General features: G+C 35.4%; 1 protein-coding gene across 4 annotated transcripts; it reads left to right on the top strand.

Moving 5' to 3' along the window:
- Nucleotides 1-1,561: 1,561 nt before the first annotated feature.
- Nucleotides 1,562-15,673, top strand: LOC109242931 (zinc finger protein 830-like). Of its 4 annotated transcripts, none has more exons than XM_019409815.1 (9): nt 1,562-1,707; nt 9,641-9,723; nt 11,258-11,357; nt 12,529-12,742; nt 13,257-13,554; nt 14,393-14,468; nt 14,562-14,608; nt 14,713-14,904; nt 15,011-15,673. In XM_019409815.1, the coding sequence occupies exons 2-8, from the start codon at nt 9,650-9,652 to the stop codon at nt 14,888-14,890; spliced, it is 987 nt and encodes a 328-aa protein (XP_019265360.1). In that variant the 5' UTR covers nt 1,562-1,707; nt 9,641-9,649; the 3' UTR covers nt 14,891-14,904; nt 15,011-15,673. The 4 variants fall into 4 exon arrangements, with proteins under 4 accessions (XP_019265360.1, XP_019265358.1, XP_019265357.1 ...); XM_019409813.1 differs by lacking the exon at nt 1,562-1,707 and adding an exon at nt 8,928-9,106 and having other exon boundaries at nt 9,625-9,723; nt 15,070-15,673; XM_019409812.1 differs by lacking the exon at nt 1,562-1,707 and adding an exon at nt 8,928-9,106 and having other exon boundaries at nt 9,625-9,723.
- Nucleotides 15,674-19,566: the final 3,893 nt, after the last annotated feature.

Raw genomic sequence — 19,566 nt, 5'->3', positions numbered from 1 at the left:
ATTACTCCTAGAAAAAAGACCAAAAATAATTTCAATGAATTTTAGGAGTTTTTCTTTATTTAGTTGTATTTCATTCATGTTTAATATTTTAAAAGAATAAGAAAAATCATAAAAAAATTATCACATTTTTCATTTCATGTCATCTTAGGTTTAATTTGCATTTTTAAAAATTAATTACTCTTCAATTGTTAGATTAATACATGAAAATCACAAAAAATGTACATTAGCTTTAATCAATTAGTTTAATAGGTCATTTCTGCAAAAATCAATTTAAAATCGGTGACCTTCCTATTTTTGGAAAAAAAACCCTAAGACCTAGAAATCAGATCCCTACCAAAAAAAAAAGAAGACCTAAGACCATCTCCAACCCTAACATCAAATTTCACACCAAAATGGTGTAACACCAAATTTACTTCGACCATTACACCATTTTTTACACCAAAAAAGAATATTTCTTCTCTCTCTTCTATATTATATTATTATCTTCTATTTAAATTTCATTTTTTATTTCCTTCAAACTAATTCTATCTTTTTTCTTTTTTCAATATTCATCATATATAATTCACATTCACCACTTATATAATCATTTATTACAAAATTATTTTAAAGGATAAATCTACTAAAAGTGAAATCATTGATAAAGGATAATTAAATAAATATTACATCATAGTCAAATTTAATTTAAGTACCTCATAAATATTCAATTTTCGCCTCTATTCTCCCATAAATGCTCGATTAATGCATTACGAAGTGCGAAATGCGCATCTTTATCCTTAATTTTTTTGTGTCGAGCTAAAAATTGTTCAAATCGGTGATCTTCATCTACTGCCATTTCTACCGTAGGAGCTGGACATCCACGTGCATCATCAATTGGTGCATTAAGATCACGCTCGTCCTCAATTATCATGTTGTGCAGTATAATGTATTTTTATTTTGATGTATTGTTAATTTTCTATTTTAAATTTTAATTTTCACTTTTCAATTTTAGCAACATTAGATATCTTACATTTATATTTTTTATTTTTTAATAATGGTTATATTTCTTTTTATACAATTATAATAATAATAAAATTAACTTGTAATTTATATATATATATATATATATATATATATATATATATATANTATATATCAAAAAATGGGATATAAAATTGAAATTATAAAGATCTTAATATAAAATTTAATTATATACATAATATATGATAAATTAAAAGTTCAAAAAAATAAAAAGATGAATAAAATAATAATAAACCAAATTTGGTGTTGATGAATAGTGTTGGTTCATGCACTATAATGGTACAAGATTTGGTGTTCCATCGGAGAAAAAACAACAAATTTTACACCAAATCTAGCTGTTACCCTCCATCTCCAATTTCCGACCTCCCCATTCTAACCAGACTCTCATTCAGAAAAGACGGAAGAAGGCGATCTGAAAATACAGTCCCATTTTCATGCCTCTCATACTCTACTTATCCTCACTTAGCCAAAGAATCTGAAAGTTTTCTCAGAAGAAACATAGAAGTGTTCAAAAACTCGAAAAAATTTCATTAAGATTGGAAAATACTAAGAAACTTCAACAAAAAAAAAGGAAAGGAAATAGGAGTGCAAGAGATATTCTACAAGCATTCAGTTTCTCCCCTTGGCTTAGCGTTTCTGGGTCTGTTTAAGCATTGTTGGTGGAATTGCTGTGGAGTGCTGCTTGATAAGGTACTTTTCCTTAATTTGGATTATGTAATTTGATTTGGGTTCAACTATATCTTCTAAAAATAATTACATGGAGCTACAGGTTCTTCTCCGTTGAGTTAGTGTTAGTCATCACTGATTTATATGGCCATGTTATCTTACTTCCTGTAGAATAGATAAATTTCATCTACCTGCACCCTTCTCAACCTGCCGAACAGTTACATTTCTTCATAAACTCGAAATGCTAACACAACAAAGTTTATGTTAAGAGGCGATGATGGTAATTTAATTAGTCTAGCTGACCCTGCTTGCTTTAGATTTAATTGTTGTTGTAGATTTGGAATTGTTGTTTTGTTGCTTCTGTAATATTAACCTACCTGTACACGTCAAAAGCTATTGTGTTGGTTGTTTCCTTTTTAACACCAAGGGAAAATAAATTTACTTTATTCAAGTCTTGGATTTGCATTATTTGTTCACTCATATCAAGTTTAACGTGACTTTTTTTTTAGTTGAACTAGAGTTGAGTAATTGGTACCAGCTAGCCATATAATGAAGGTTTGCCACCATTATATTCCTAGTATACTCTAAGCGCGTATTACTAAATAAATTATCGCGATTATTGTAAGATTGGAGAAGAGAATCGAGCTCCAGACCTCCTTCAATGGAGGTTTCTGGAGCTTCTAGAAGAGACTCGAGGAGAGAGAGAGAGATGCTGAAAGATATAATAAAATGTAAAATGAATCTCAACCAACTGTACATTGTATTGTTCAATATATATATATACACGTGATGCTAACTATTGCTGATTCTGCATACAATTGTACAAAGATAAAATAAATAGTTAGTATCTCAATACCCCCCTCAAGTTGGATGTGAGGAAATCACGCCCAACTTTCCAGGAACAGAGCAGTGTTTGATCCCAGTGAGAGCTTTGGTAAGCACATCTGCCAGTTGTTGTCCAGTGCCAATGTGGTGCAGAGAGAGGAGTCCTTCCTGGAGTTTAGTGCGCACAAAGTGACAGTCTACTTCAATGTGCTTAGTCCGTTCATGAAACACAGGGTTCCTAGCAATATGTAGTGCAGATAGGCTGTCACAATGCACAGGTACTGGTAAACAGATAGGCACAGTAAGTTATTCAAGTAGTCTTGATAGCCAAACAAGTTCCCCAACCACCTTTCTAAGAGCTCTGTATTCTGCCTTTGCTGAAGAGAGGGATATGGTCTCTTGTTTCTTGGATTTCCAACTGATGGGGCTGCCTCCTAAGAACACAACATACCCAGATACTGATCTTCTAGAATCTGGGCAAGCTGCCCAGTCAGAATCACAGTGGGCAACTAGTGAAAGATCATCTGAACTACTGAAGTATAGTCCTAGGGTAGGATCCTTCTTTAAGTATCTCAGCATGTGGTAGGCTGCCTGTAAGTGAGGCTCTCTAGGATCTTGCATGAACTGGCTGAGATGTTGGACCCCATATGCTATGTCTAATCTAGTGTTTGTGAGGAAGTTTAGCTTTCCAACTAGTTTTCTATAAAAGGTAGGATCAGACAATGAAGCCCCTTCTTTTGCTTTCAACTTTATTGTTGGATCCAAGGGAGATGTCAATGCTGGGGAGTGAAGACATTCATATTCCCTCAGTAGGTCCAAAACAAATTTTCTCTATGGAATAATCATACCATATGGTTTATACAAAACCTCTAATCCCAGGAAATAGTGCAGCTGACCTAAATCTTTAATTCTGAACTTGTCATGAAGGAAAGCCTTGAGCTGATTGATTTCTTTTGAGTCAGTCCCTGTAAGCAGCACATCATCTACATACACTGCTACAAAAACAATAGAAGAACCCTGCTTTCCGTGGAACAAAGAGTAATCATACATAGAGTGTGTATCCTCCCTTGAATACAAGACTTTAGTCAATTTATCATACCACTGCCTGCTTGCCTGTTTTGGTCCATAAAGGGACTTGTTCAGCTTGCAGACTAAGTCTGGAGACTGCACCTCAGGGCCTGGAGGAGCTTGCATGTACACCTCCTCATGCAGATCTCCGTGGAGAAATGCATTATTCACATCCAGTTGAGAAATTTGCCATTTCTTCTTTGCTGTTATGGCAATGAGTGACCTGACAATAGTCATCTTGACCACAGGAGAGAAGGTCTCTGTGTAGTCTACCCCAGCTTGTTGGGTGTACCCTTTACCACTAACCTTACCTTGTATCTCTCTACACTGCCATCTGCCCTATGCTTGACTTTATATACCCATCTACATCCAATAGCTTGTTTTCCCTTGGGTAAGGGGACTAAGTCCCATGTGTTATTAGCATACAAGGCTTCAAATTCCTGTGTCATGGCACTCTGCCAAGCAGGGTACATAGCTGCCTCTTCATATGAAGTTGGTTCTCTATCACTACAAATGTTCTTTACAATGTGCTGACTATTAGGATGTAGGGCATCAGAAGTAATGTAGTGATTATTTTGGGAGAACATGGCATGTAAAGAGAAGTCAGAATTAGATTTTAGGTTTGGTATATTGTAAATATAATCATTCAGATGTGAAGGCAATTTATGCTCCCTATGGGACCTTCTGGAAACTAGTGGTCCTTCTAGAGACTGTTAGGGGACACTAGTATCCTGAAAATGTTCTACTGGAAGTTGTGTTTCATACGAGGAAGAAATAGGTGAAGAAGAGTTTGGTAATGTATCCGAACTTGTCAGGTCAGTGTTCTCCTGATCACTGAAGTTGTGGGAGACACAAACATCAGTGTGATCAGATGGATTATCAGTGAATGGTGTATTAGGAAAAGCAGGTGGAATGTTGCTTATAGTAGAATTGAAAGTGAATGGGAAAATTGATTCATAGAAAGAAACATCTCTAGAGACATGTATTTTCTTAGTAGCTAGACTTAGTACCTTGTACCCCTTAGTTCCAAAAGGATATCCTACAAAAATATGGGGAGTAGTTCTTGGTTCAAGTTTGTCTCTTAGGGGCTTTGGTACATTGGGATAGCACAAGCATCCAAAACTTTTTAATTGAGAATAATTGGTTTTTTTTTTTTATATAGAAATTCAAAAGGACACTTGTTCTTTAGTGGAGTAGTTGGGAGTCTCTTGATGAGGAAGGTTGCTGTGAGTATGCACTCCCCCCACTACTTCAGAGGTAACTTGGATTGAAAGAGCAGTGCCCTAGCCACTTCAAGGAGGTACTTATATTTCCTTTCCACCACTCCATTTTGTTGTGGTGTGTAGGGACATGTCTTTTGGTGGTTTATTCCCTTTACTTGAAAAAAGGAGGTTGCTTCATTGTTGGTGAACTCCAGACCATTGTCAGATCTCATACATTTGATGGTGGTTTGGAACTGGTTTTCCACCATGCTTACAAAAGCTTTTATTACTTGTAGAGCATTGCTTTTGCAACTCAAAAGGTGTGTCCAAGTAGATCTGCTATAGTCATCTACTAGGGTAAGGAAGTATTTGAAATTGTTGTGGGTGGCTACATGATAAGGACCCCATAGGTCCACATGGAGTATTTCAAAGATTTTTGTGGTTTCGGTTGTTCTTTTGGGAAAAGGTAGTCTGAATTGTCTAGCCATAGGGCAAATATTGCACATAAAGGGTTGTTTAGCAGAAAAGGTTGCAGGGATAGTGGAAATTCCTTTCATTTTACTAAAGGGTACATGACCAAGTCTCAAGTGCCACAACAGATCCACATTATCACTAAGAGATATACCAGAATACAAACCAACAACACTGTCTTTATTATTGTTGCAAGTGGAACTATTTACAATAGGAAAGGGATTGTCGGATTGAGAAAGACAGTGTAAAATATTTATATCATCAGTATGAATAGAAAGACAAGGAAATTCACAATTCTTTTCAGGTGTAAGACTACCTTTCTTCAGATACTTGGAGCAGAGGAAGTACATCCCATCATACAACTTACCAATCTCCAGAGGCCTCTTCAGTGAAGGGGCCTGTAGCAGACATGAAGTGTCAGAGAATGATGCAATGCATCTAAGATTTATTGCTAGGGAACTGATAGATACTAGGTTAAATTTGAAAGATGGGATGAACAAAACTCTATACAGGACAATCTTAGGTGTTAGGATCACATCTCCAATTTCAGTTACTTTGACCTTGTAACCATTTGGAAGCTTAACTAACAAAGGATATGGCAAGTTTATTATGTTTTGTAGATGAGTTTTGTCAAAAGTCATATGGCGTGAAGCCCCGGAATCTAATATCCACAAGTCAACTCTTGCACTAAAACATTTGCATGAAGGATTATCAAAGTCAATTGAAGAGGTGCAAGCAATCATACCTGCAAAATTTACTGATGCTCCACTAGACATATTAGCGTTGGTTGGATTGTCTCCAGTGTTTCCCATCTGAAAATGCTACAACAAGTTGACAATCTGCCCATATTGTTCCTTTGAAAGGCTCATGCCTTGAGTTTCTTCTTGATTGCTCAATCCTTCTCATGTTTCCACATTTGTGACTGCATTAACCATGGCATTCCTTCCTTTGTTAAACCTTGTATTGTTGTTATATCCCTGAGAACTCTGCCTGTACTGATGTGGTCCTTGATTGAATCCTCGTGGGTACCCACGCAGCTTGTAGCACTTGTCCTTAGTGTGACCTTGTCGTTTGCAGTAGTCACAAAAAGGTCGGGGTCTACTACCTCCACTTCGATTTCCAATCCCAGTTGAGTAATTTGTTTTGAAGTTTCTTTCTCTGAGGTTGACATTCAGTGTTATGGAAGCAATACTTAGTTGATTTCTTGGCTTGAACTCCCTCTGTTTCTCCTCCTGTATCAGGAGAGCAAAAGCATGTGCCATTGACGGCAAAGGGGTTCATCATGAGTATACTTCCTCGAACCACCGTATAGACTTCATTGAGTCCCATTAAAAATTGTATCAGTCTTCTGTCTTGTTCTGCCTTATGCATACTTTCCTTCGTCCCACAGGTACATACACAACTACGGTGAGTCTTCACACTGAGAGTGTTCAATTCTTCCCAAAGTTTCTTCATTTTCGTGTAGTAGCCGGTGATATCAAGTACTCCTTGACTCAAGTCATTAATCTCCTTCTGAATTTGATAGAGTTTAGCTCCGTTCGTTTGATCATATCGGTCCTCCAATTCCTTCCACAGTCACATATTCAACACTGTCAGCGATGTCCTTTGACAGAGAATTTAAGATCCATGAAGTGACCATATCGTCACACCTTTCCCATTGACGAAAATGTGGAGACGTCACATTAGGTCTTTTACTATCTCCATTGATAAACCCTAACTTGTTTTTCACTGAAAGGGCCCTAAGCACACTTCTTCTCCAAGAACGGTACCCAATTGCGTCGAACGGAGCTGGGACTAGTGAGGAACCAGGGCCATCTGAAGGATGTATATAGAGAGGACTACCGACGTCGATTACCGTCTGAGTTGCCGCCGGTGTAGTCGTTTCGTCAGTCTGCTCCGTGATTGCCATAGGAATTTTGCGAAATCAGTCGAATTGAACCTCACGTAGTTGAGATTTTGCCTATTTGTCAAACAAATTGTCACTGTGCGTATCCGATCTTAGGTTTCCCCCAAATTCTGACCGATGAGAGAAAAGAGAACCCTAGATTGCTTAGTGATCAGAGAATAGTAGGCGAGAGAGGGCGTGGTCGTCGATCGAACCTCCGCTCTGATACCATGTTAAGATTGGAGAAGAGAATCGAGCTCCAGACCTCCTTCAATGGAGGTTTCTGGAGCTTCTAGAAGAGACTCGAGGAGAGAGAGAGAGATGCTGAAAGATCTGATAAAATGTAAAATGAATCTCAACTAACTGTACATTGTATTGTTCAGTATATATATATATATATATATATATACATGTGATACTAACTAATGCTAACTATTGCTGATTCAGCATACAATTGTACAAAGATAAAATAAATAGTTAGTATCTCAATAATTATGTACACGTACGCGTGACATAGTTACGATACCAAAAATAAACCGAGGAATGCAGTCACGCAACTTCGGCCAAACAATCTGAATAATAATAAAATGTTTTTAATTGTGTACACGTTCGCGTGACACGATTACGATTTCCGAAATGAATATTCGTAGAAATGCTTTAGGCGTGATTTTTAAATTACTATCGTGATTACGGTTCTTTCAAATAAATTCAAAGTATGTGTTCGCGCAACTTTGACCAAACTTTTCTTTTAATAAACTAGGTGTTAGGAATTGAGTATACGCACGCGTAACTCATCTTAAGTGTATTCTTTGAAATACGGATTATCAAGTGATTAATAGCGGCAAAAGGTAAAATAAACATAGGTCCTAAAATGAGTAATTAGATAAAATAAGCCAAGTATAAATTGCTAAGCGGCCGTGCTAAAACCACGGAGCCCAGGAAGGCCTAACACCTTCTCCCGGGTTAACAGAATTCCTTACATAGTCTTTCTGGTTTCGCAGACTTCAAACAAAGTCAGAAATTTCCTCGATTTGGGATTCAGAGGCGGATCTAGGATTTGAACCTTATGGGTTCCCAGCATTTGGGCAAAAGTGATACTTTAATCAAGTGAGAAAGTTTTTTAATGTTGGCTGGAAAATGCCTATGGATGCTGTTTGGCGAAAAAAAAAGTGACTTTAAGAAGTGTTCAAAGGATTCGAACCCCTGCCAAATATTCAGGAACATAGCTTAAGCTGGTTCCTTCGTTTGCCACTGGACCAACACCTGATTTTGCTTATGGGTTCCAAACTAAAAATACTTAACATTTAATAAATTTATCAGTACAAATACAAGGCTCGAGTAAAAGTTACTGGGTTCCCGAGAACCCACACTCGATACTATGGATCCGCCCCTGTTGGAATTTAAAATAAATCGGTGACTTGAGACACCATAAATTATCTCAAGCGGCAACTCTGAAAATCTAATAAATAATCTCATTTCGATTAATGTCACTTAAATTGGAAAAACTCCCTATCCCCTCGTGTAAAAAAAAGGAGGTGTAACAAGTAAGTACAAATGTTTATTTGATTATTCGGTTGAGTATTAATAATAGTGAAGGAAAATACTGAGTAATTAATTTTTAAAGGAAACTGAATGCTATTATTTTTTTCAATAAATGCGTACTTATACTCTATTTTAGTCGAAAATGCTCATACACCACTTGATAAGTTTTTTTATTCTCTTTTGGATGAAAAATTAAATGAACTTAGACCAACATGACATAAATATGAAAAGTTACTAAATTGAAAATTCATATTGAAGTATAAAATATGGAGCATACAAAGTCACTCCATATTGTATCATATTTTCTCTTTACTCAAAGCCAAAGCAGAAACAGGAAACCCCAATTCGAATTTACGAATCAGAGAATTGAATCCCACAAGATAAAAGCGCGACAATCTATTAGCCCTAACGTAGATTCCGGTATTTGCAAGTAAGTATTTCTTTTAATCTAAGCACTGAATTTCAGCTCAATGAAGTTGAATACTTTTTCTTTTCTGTTATATTTCCTTACTAAAAGGGTTAATATTTAGTTTTGTTGCCCAATTGAGCAGGGATTTTACTGAAAATCTGTTGCATTTATGCACTTTTTTGTTTTACTTAGATGAAAAGTAGCAAAAGGTGTTTATTTTAATTCTTTTTACCTTTTTGGTTTCTGAGTAGCTGAACTAAATCTTGCTGTATTTACAATTAGAAAGGTTTAGCTGAAATTTTTCAGGCCGTTTATACAATTGTTATTTTCCAAATGAGAATTAGCAGAAGTTATATATATATATATATATTTACAATTGGAGTTCTTTTTTTTTGTTTTGTTTGTTTTTTGGTGAGAACTTTGAAACTTGCTGGCCAGTTATATACAAATATATTTTTCTCAGATGAAAGTTGGAAAAAACGGGTGCTTTGTTATTGATTTAATTTGTTTTTTGAATTTTATTCTGACTGGATTTTTAGTGTTGTATTAACACAGAATATTGCAATGGACAAGAGAGCATTATACCGGGCAAAGTTGAAGGAACAAAAGCAGAAGCGAATTGATTCCCCTCTTGTAAGGTATTATTATATAAAAGGGAGTCGATAAAGTATATTTTTTTGTTATTTTCATTTCATGATTTTAAGTTATGGCTAGTAAATGACTAAAGTCCTGTTGAGTTTGTCTTAATTGGTTGTGGGGTGGGTATTTGGTCTCCTTATATTGTCTTGGGAAATCTTCACCTCATGAGCTAGCTTTTGGGGTCAGTGTTGTCAAAGGCGAAAAACTCTGAAAAGCGCTCTAGGTCTATTGGGCTTTAAGCACAATTTAAGCCTGCGCTAAGAAGGTGCAATAAAGAAGAAAATAATATATATATATATATATATATATATATATATATATATATATATATAATTTAAGAAAAAAGTGAGAAATTTCATTCATAATATTTTCCTTAACAACTAATACACTTATTTGCCAATTATATTTGTTGTTTAGCATCAATTGATTCAAGATAAAACTCATTGGCATTGAATGCGCACACCTTAGTTCCTTCCTTACACTGAAGCGCAACTTAAGCGACTCGAAATGCCCTTCCCGATATTTTCTAAGCTTCAGGGATTAAGCGTGCCTTAAATGAGCCATTGACATTGTCTGATTGGGTTGAGTTAGGTCCAAGGTCCATTTTCTTATTTTCATTCCTAAAAAGAAGGTGCAATTTCTTATTGTGTTCCTGATAGGGCCCAGGGCTTTGTTCTAGTGGTAAGGGAGCAACAAGTGATATGTGGGTTAGGCACACATCACAGGTTGGATTACTGATAAGAACCTGTATTTAAGTGGAGAAGGATAGAGGTGCGAGTCCATTACTTACTAAGTTTCGAATTGTGCGCCAATAGCCCTTGGGTATATCTCGTTTATAGAAAAATGACTAAAGTTCCTGCTATATGACCTTTAAAAAGTCCATGTATGAAAACAAGCTTTCTGAAATGTTTTTGCCATCCAAAGATAGATTGAGCATCTGGAAACTCAATGCTATTTATAGTTATAGCAAGATCTTGGCTTCTGAATACATTAGATTGGTACCCAGAAATATAGTGTGTTTAAAAATGTTAGTAGAGATAGATGAAATATAGAAGGAATGTGCTAGGTACTCATATTCTGGGGCACAATGTCCAGATATGGTGTACGCTAGAATGAAATTGGTCCCAAGTATAGTTATGAGTTGTAAATATTGCGGTTTACATGAAATAAATTGATAATTCCCAAAAAAAAAAAAGGATCTTGGCTTCTAAAATTTAGCCTAAATGATTTCATCTATAATTGCAGTTGCTGTCATCCTTGTTTAATTGCTAAATCAGCATCTGCGTGTGTTCTTCATTTTGATGCGGAACTATTTTTCTTTTTTAAAGTGGGAAGTTTTTAACTGCATTCGGATGTGATATAAATGTGCTATTTGTTGTATTTGATATTTTAAGTGATTGGACATGATTGCGATCCATACTAACACAGTTTTGTATTTACAGTCCTAGTTAAAGGTGCATTGTCTATTGTAGAGTTGTAGGCACTAGCTTTTTCTGATTCTCACTCCCAAATCCTGTCTACTGTATAGCACAGGTACAATGAGCACGATCAGCCTGTATGTAGAGTGTGTGACATTGTTCTGAAATCTGAATCACAGTGGCCTGGACATCAAGCGTCTCGTAAACATCATGAGGTAAGATCTTAACTTTTTGCATACTGGAATTTGGTCTTAACTTTTTGCATTCTTGAATTTGGTGCATGTTAGTCCAAGCTCAGTAAAATAGTCACGATGTGGTCATTCGCACTTCTTTAAGAAAAAGGTGCTTTCGATCATGCTAAGATGAACACATTAAGCCATTTGTTTATTAACATGACCATATCCTTTCGCCTTTTGTTTTTAGCTTGAGGTATGTTTTTGTTCGAGTATAAGCATCAGGTAAAGTAGGTTCCACACGACCATGCCAGACTTGTCAGCTTTGAAGTCATCAGTTTGCTTCTTTTTCTAACAAGGGGATCTTTGTCCTTCATAATTCTCAATTAGCCATATGGCTAGTTTACGTTTTCATCAAGAACTCATAGTTTTGGGATGGTCTAAAATTACTTTTGCTTTGCGATTGTAGAAGTTGCTCTGGGTTCATTGAAAATAAAAAAGGCATTTCAAGTGGCATGGCGGTAGGGGAAGCAAAAGGAATAGGAATTGATAGGAACAATGTGTTGTGAATCTAATGCAGGAAGGTTGATCGGGGAGGAATTATAATGCCTTTTTGGGGTCAGGGGGCTTACTATAGTTGACAACAACAACAACAACCTAGTAAAATCCCACAAGTGGGGTCTGGGGAGGGTAGTGTGTACACAGACCTTACTCCTATCGTGAGGGCGTAGAGAGGTTGTTTCCGAAAGATCCTCGGTTCAAGTAGACGTCAGTACTACCAACAAAGACCAAATGAATAATAACAACATCGTAAAGACCAAAAAACAGATGAAACGCAAAAGCGATAGCCAGTAAAAAGACCGGGCACTATGAAAAACGGAAGAGAAGTGAGATACAACATTAACCACTAGCAGTCTAAGACAAAAATCCTATCAGACTAGCCACATAGGTACGAAGTAGAAATATTTGAATTTAAAAATATTTGAATGTTTAGCTAAACGGGAAGAACTCATAAGGGCTGGGTTCAACTAATTTGTACGAGTTTTCTGCTGGTCATCTAAGCTTATCATGCATGTGTTATGTAACCTTTGGTGTGCTTTCTAAGGACTTCCTTAGTTCTTGCTATTCATCTCTTGTTTTCTCCTTTAGATATCACATGTGAGGTCTGTGCTGTACTCTTCCCTGCTTAGACAGATTCTTATGTTTTGTACAGGCCATAAATAATCTCAAAGCTAATGCTGCTGCAGTGAAAAGCCCAAACACTGTAAGAAGCGAGCCTCCAAAGGAGTTGCCTAAACCCAAGTCTGAACTTCATGAGGGCGTAAGCCGTAAAGAACTTGAAGCTTCTGTTGGATTGTCCAAGCGTGCATCATCTATGCTTCCTCCCAATTTTTTTGATAATCAAGAGACAAAGAGGCCAAAAATTGGTAAGGTGCTTCAGTGGGAATTTACCTTTTCTTAAAAGGTTTCTGTATAGAAAATTTAAACAGTGATTGAAGCATGACACTGTCTTCAATGCATTCCGTGATATTGAAAAAAACAAGACATTCTAAGATTTTGCAACTGTTAATCATAAAATCCATGCACATTGGCTGTATGGTGAGTCTTTGTTGGGTCCATTTTGTGTATATTTTGTTTAATATCTGCTTTAAAGGAAGAACGTATTTACAATGAGAGAAGGAGAGAAAAGGTGGAACGATAGGTAGAGAAATCAGTAATTTTGCTGCTTTTTGGCGTGCCTGATTCTGCTTCTCTGTACTTTGTATGGAAGACTTAGATATACAATGATATCTCTGATTTGATATATACTTTGTAATGAGGACTTGGTATCCCCTACTCTACAAATATTTATTCTACAGTAATGAAGATATGGTATTGCAATATAAAAGTTTATCTTGCTCTCATTTTCATGGATGCCTTATCTATATATTTGTGTTTCAGAGAAAGATTCGGCTAGGTTGGGAGACCACGTATCAAACAGACATGCTCCAGTTTCAGATCAAACTGAAGAGGAGGAACCGTCTTTGTCAAGGTCTAGCATGCATGGCTTATCTTCTTTCAAGAATGCTGACACTAGAAGCACAGAAAATCAGCGATCTGGTGAAAATGGGCCAATGTCAAAACTGAGTTCTAGTTCAGACGCTAAGCAGGTCAAAGGAGCTCTCCCTGCAGGTTTCTTTGATAACAAAGATGCCGACTTACGTGCTCGTGGTATTACACCAGTCAAACCAGATGTCAAGTAAGATTTGATAACTTGATATCACTTGCTAAGCAGCCTAGTTTCTTACTCTTTGATTGTTGTGTCTTCAACTGTTTTCCTTTTTTTAATACCTTCGACCTCAGATGGGATCTTTCATGTCTTGTCCTGCTGTCTCTTTAACCTGAGCAGAAAGCCAATTGCTACTCTATATGAATAGAATATCCAAATGAGTAGCCTGAACCAGAAAGTAAATTGCTACCCTAGATGAATAGAATATCCAGGGGAGAAGCACCACGTTATGCTGGCGATATAGATGCAGGATATTGTCGGATGCGCTCTCTTTCAGAGTCATAAGAGCTATAAGGCTCATGTTTCTTCCATTTATTCCTCCAACTTTCGAAATAGTATTCATGTTCTCCTGAATTGCAGGCTACAGCACCACTACCTCCAGCTTCATCAAGATTACTTCCAATTAGTTGCTGTAACAGTCATGGTTCAGTGGTGCAGTTGAACTGCTTCCCGGTGCGCTTTATTCTGTGGACAGTCTGGAAATGTATAGTGGTCATGGTTGTGTCATGCAATAGCTGAAGCTAATTATTAAGTCTTTGATTTTACTGCTTTGAATGTAATCAAAATATAGCTGTTGCATCAGAAAGTAAATTTATTCTTTCTGTTTTTTCATCAGCTCATTCACATTTTGGAGTAGATAAATCATCTTACTTTTTATATGACTACTGTGTTCTTTCAGTGGCATAACTGATCTAGTCTCAGTCCTTGTGAAACAATAATAAAGCACACCTCCCCCCCCCCCCCCCCCCCCAAACTATGTTTACTCCTCCAGACAAAGTTGACCTTGACTCTAATGACTTCATTGCAGGGATGAGTACAAAGAATTTGAGAAGTTAATCCAAGAAGACTTAAAAGAGGTTGACAACCGTTTAGAAGAAGAAGAGGTCATCTTTTATTACAAAATAGTTGTTGAGCCTTCTGTGAATTTTTTCTCCTATTAACCCATTTATCGACCCACTTTGCCATTTATATTGCAGGTTGATGCTGCAGAAATGATTGAAGAGGAAGTATCTGTTGAACAGAGGTCAGTTTCTCAAATTATGAAATGATTTTCTCATTTTTGAAAATTTTGCTATATTTTGTGTACATGGTCCAAAGTTAATAAACTTTTGTCTTGCATGACTTCAGGGGCTATCGGGAAAGACTGGAGATGTTGAGGAAGAAGATGGAACTTAAGGCTGCTAAGTCTTCGTTAGGCAGCAAAGAAAATAAGGTTGCAGATAAGGAGTCCAGTGATGACGAATCATCAAGTGATGGTGACAGTGACGAGAATCTTACCGTGGACTGGAGGGCTAAACATTTGTGAAGGTGCTTATGCTGGTAGGACACATTCTCGCTAGTCTCTCCCTCACCGTCATATTCTGACCGTGTGTCTCTGGAGTAGTTTTGTTTCTCCCATGCTAAATATTTGTCCTTTTGGTTGTAGGTAACAAGGTTTTCTGAATCACTTGTCCCTTGAACTGAAGATTTTTTTGTTCAACACAGTGAATGCAGGATGAGCATTGAGTTTCTGTGCTGCAATTTCCATGAGCTGATAGGGAACTATGACTTTTCTTTGACCTGCAAACTAGGATTTTTCCTGCTCCTGCAAGTAAATAGGAACAATGAGGCAAATTCATTTGGGTACTCTGTTGTCAAAGAGTAAGGTGGTGGTTGAGAAAAGAGCTGTACTTAGGTTACATTTAGGCTTGAATGATGAACTTGAGGCAACTCCTTTTGAAGATGGACATAGTTAAAGTTGGCACCAGAGTTGTCCTTTTGGATGCCACTGTGCTAAACAAGCCGAGAATGGAACAGAAAAGTATAGTCATGCTGTGTTGTGAAAGAAATTTTCTGTACTCTGTTATAGGGTTTCTTAAATTGTGCCTGCAAGTTACTGTCATTGTTATGCAATGGCGAAGCGGTAGCCAAAAAATTTGCAGCCAAAAGATTAGAACTAGCAGTTATTCAATCAGCTAATACTAAGGGGCTTGCTCTTTTAGTTTTAGACACAGTTTGGTAATATCTTTATCTCATTTAGATTTTGTTTAATCATGAACTAATTCCTGTTCGAAATTAAGCTTTGTTCAAAAGAATTGAATTCGGATTACTCGAGTCTTGGTACTAACAATTTGAACAATATTGCGTGTTTTGATTGGGCACAGGTGCGATACGTTAATTTTACTTATATACTATACGGATGTTGGAAAAGGTTTAAAAATACCCTTTATCTACCCATTGGGCTAAAGATACCTCTCTATTCACCTTTTTGGTTCACTTATGCCCTTTGACCGTTAGGTCAATGCTGAATTAAAAATAATTATTATTCTTTTTGTAAAACTTAAAAAAAAAGATATTACAAAATATTTTTATTTGTTTAAACTAATGCACCAATAGTTCACTAATTTAGTAAAGTCTTCTTCTTCTTTTTTTCTTTTTTTTTTCAGTTTTTACAAAAACACAATTCAATTTTTACAAAAAATAATAATTTTTTTTCATTTTTTTCAGTTTTTTAAAGCATTTTTTTGTAAAAAATTGAAAAAAATTTGTAAAAATAGAAAAAAAATGTTTTTTAAAAAATATTTTCGTTTTGAAAAATATTTTTTTCTTTCATATTTNAAAAACGTAAGTAAAAACGTAAAAATAAAATAGTAAATAAGTTCTTAAAAAAAGTTAGTAAAAAGAATTTGAAAAAAATTAATTTTAACTAAAAACGTAAAATATTTTGTTTAGAAAATTATTTTTCTAAGTTTTTACAAAACGAAAATATTTTATTAAAACAACATTTCTTTCATATGAAACCAATTCTACTTGAATTGCGTCTCTTCTATTTGGCCAATATTTTTGTATCTGTATTCGAAAAACTTAAGATCCTCATCTATACTTAGCGCTATGATAGATGTCGTCGACGAACATTTTATACCGATTCCAGCTTTATTTTCATAAAGACATGACATAGAGATCTCTTCATTCATATTTTCAGGTACCTGAATCTCTCCTGAGATTTTATGAATTGTTATGTCATGTGATCTTCTAGATCACTTGCCTCCTTTATTATGATCATTTTGATCATTTGTTCGTCTTCTTTATTAAGAAGTTTATTTGAAACCGATATGTCTATACACTTTAAGCGTACCATAAACTTTGTCCTTATAGGACTTAATATGAGCATTTCCAATGAGAATATAGTTACTTTCTATGGGTCACCAAATGCGTCTGGCATGCTTTGCAATATATTGCAAATGAATTATCTTTTTATGAACTTCAAGTTCATATTATTTTATTCGAGGATCCAGATGTAAAAATGAGAATTCATTCCGCGTAACTTTTTCTCAAATGTTATCATCTCTCCCCATCATGTTAGAAAAACTAACTTGCTTCATCATCTTTGTGCGTTATGGTGTTAATCAAAATATACATCGCACATCAATAATAATAAGATAGAATTATTTGGTTTCTGACCCCGAACCACTTGTGAAGGGAGAAAATAATATACTTTGGTATATAATGTATATCAAATTGATATAGATAACTTTGTTCTCATAAGCAATTGTTTAGCTATTAAGTGGAGGCACTCAATAAATCATCTTACTAAACCAATGTGATGTAAACCAACTTATCAAGATAAACTATCTTGAATAGGAAATCTGAAAATTATGCTCGAAATTAAATTATGAGCAAGTTACCTCGCACCAACGGCCAGGTTGCGGGTTAATAATAATTGCACAAGTAACCATCTCATAGATGCATCTTATGTGGTATACATGGCGGGTGAATGAGCCCATATTCAACTTTGATATTTCCAGCATTCATGGTATTCAATCCCAATTTTAGTTGGTCAATTAATTAATGAGAACAAGCATTATAAGAGAATTCGTAAAGAACTTTCTAGTTCTTTAATATTTACCCATGTGAATTCTTGTTTATTTTTGCACATATCATGCTTAAATTAATATGGCTAAACCAATTATGCCAACTGAATAAATTATCAATATTGATAAACTTCGAATTTACACCATGACGTGTGCAATTATCAATAAACTTCAAATTTATTATGATATGGGTTTTTATATCAATAAATATCCACTTCATTGTTGTATTCTTTTGTTTATGTAGTACAAATTGGAGAATAAAGCGGGTAGCTTTTCATATACATATTATCCCGCTACAAGTCGTAGTAATAGAAGATATTAAATCTTTCCTTTATTTATAGTCTCAACTGGTAAAGGCCTGAGGACAAAGTCCTTCAGGTCGTCAGTTTGAGCCCCCGCAGGGCCACTGGAGGCATTACAAACCGGCCGCGTCTCCAGGGCCCCGTGGAACTAACCGTGCACCCGCCTTGAAACAGCGGGACCCGGTGGGTACAGCTAGTCGGGTTCGCAAAGCGATGCCCGAAAAAAAAAGTTTCTTTGAGACTTACTACAACACAATACCTTATTGATAATCAATTTTATTCCTCCAAAATATTAATAATTAGCTCTTTCAGAGCTCTCAATTAATTTTGTACTACTACATATTCATCAACATCATATGGTGAATATCTCTTTTAAAGATAAAGTTATACCATTATAGTCATGGTCAAAATCATATGCAAGATCTGTTTCTTACATTACTGTTATTCTTTAATAATTACATTATCAAAATATTTTGGCATACAATAGGTATGTGACCAATGACCATTCATGCCATAATAATGACATAATAATGACATTGTTTTCTTATATCATCTCAAATCTCCTTCTAGAGTTGAGTGTGGTATATTCACTACCACTAGCACGTTCATATTCTTCTAAGAATGAATATGCATTCATAAATCAGATGTTTTCACATTCATATCATGAATGGACCATCATCTGTATGTGCTTTACGAAATCTTATGTCAAATCTACAAACATTAACTTCACAGAGTGAATGCTTATTTTGAGAATCCTTATTATTCTCATTACCACGATAATGACGATTATAATTTCGTCTATTGCCACGTCCACATCCATTGATACCTTCACGGTAATAATTTTTTGTCTTCTTTCAGACTTATCACATATTGCTATCACATTCTCTTAAGGGAATGAGAATGGATTAAATTCAGTGGGACGGGTTTTCAGTTCTTTGCCCAGAATCATACATGAATTTGATCATGGCGAGGCATAAAAATTGTACCACTTCAGGTGGTTATAATTTCTTATAAACTCCATTAGAGTTATAATCAAAATTTATCATCTTTGCTTGTATTTAAAATTAAATTATAAAATATCAAGAATTTAAACGAGAAAAGTAAAGTAAAATACTCACCTTAAATCCAGAATTTAATCATGAAAGAGTTCATGGAACAATTGACAATCATTATGCTCAATCCCAAAGCTTCTACTCAATTGGTTAGAATCTCGTGTTGATAATGTGTTATGAAACAGTAAAAGTAGAAGAACAATATTGCAGAGAAAGAGAGAGAGGGGAAATTTTTATTGAATTTTGGGATGAATTACAATGGAATAGAACCCTCTATTTATAGGGAGAGGGTGACTTAGCCACCAAGCAATAAACCCTAAAATCTCTCTAAATATTGACATTCACCATAAATAAAATTCTATTTATAATTTTTTTTATTGAGCGGAAAAAAAGAAGAACTTCACTATAGTGAGTTGGAATCTTGAGCTTTAATGATCCACCAAAAGGTCGAAGGTGAATATCTTATGTTTTATTATTTTTAAACTTAACTAAAAATATATAAATACATTTATACATAAATTGTATTTTAAGCATATAAATTTATTCGGTTCGGTTTGGTATTTTATGAAAAAAGACCTAATCCAATTATTTGGGATAGTTATAACTTTACATAAAAACCTGTGATTATATATACTTAAAAAAAAAATTAAAAATTGGTTCGATATTGATCGGTTCGATCAATATATTATAGTCGATTGTCAAAGAACTATTAACACCCCTACGTATGGCTAACAAATGCTAAAGTTTCAACTTGGAACCAATAGAAAAATGGGATTG

This window comes from Nicotiana attenuata, unplaced genomic scaffold (genome assembly GCF_001879085.1).
Source record: "Nicotiana attenuata strain UT unplaced genomic scaffold, NIATTr2, whole genome shotgun sequence".
Taxonomy (NCBI): Eukaryota; Viridiplantae; Streptophyta; class Magnoliopsida; order Solanales; family Solanaceae; genus Nicotiana; species Nicotiana attenuata.
The sequence above is the reverse complement of the archived record's forward strand: the minus strand, read 5'-3'. Positions and strand labels throughout refer to the sequence as shown.

What these genes read in the sequence shown, in the direction of transcription:
- LOC109242931 (XM_019409813.1), top strand. Translation starts at nt 8,943, where the DNA reads ATGGAGCATACAAAGTCACTCCATATTGTATCATATTTTCTCTTTACT. An exon ending in ATTGATTCCCCTCTTGTAAG is followed by an intron (nt 9,724 to 11,257) that starts GTATTATTATAT and finishes TGTATAGCACAG; the next exon opens with GTACAATGAGCACGATCAGC. An exon ending in GACAAAGAGGCCAAAAATTG is followed by an intron (nt 12,743 to 13,256) that starts GTAAGGTGCTTC and finishes TTTGTGTTTCAG; the next exon opens with AGAAAGATTCGGCTAGGTTG.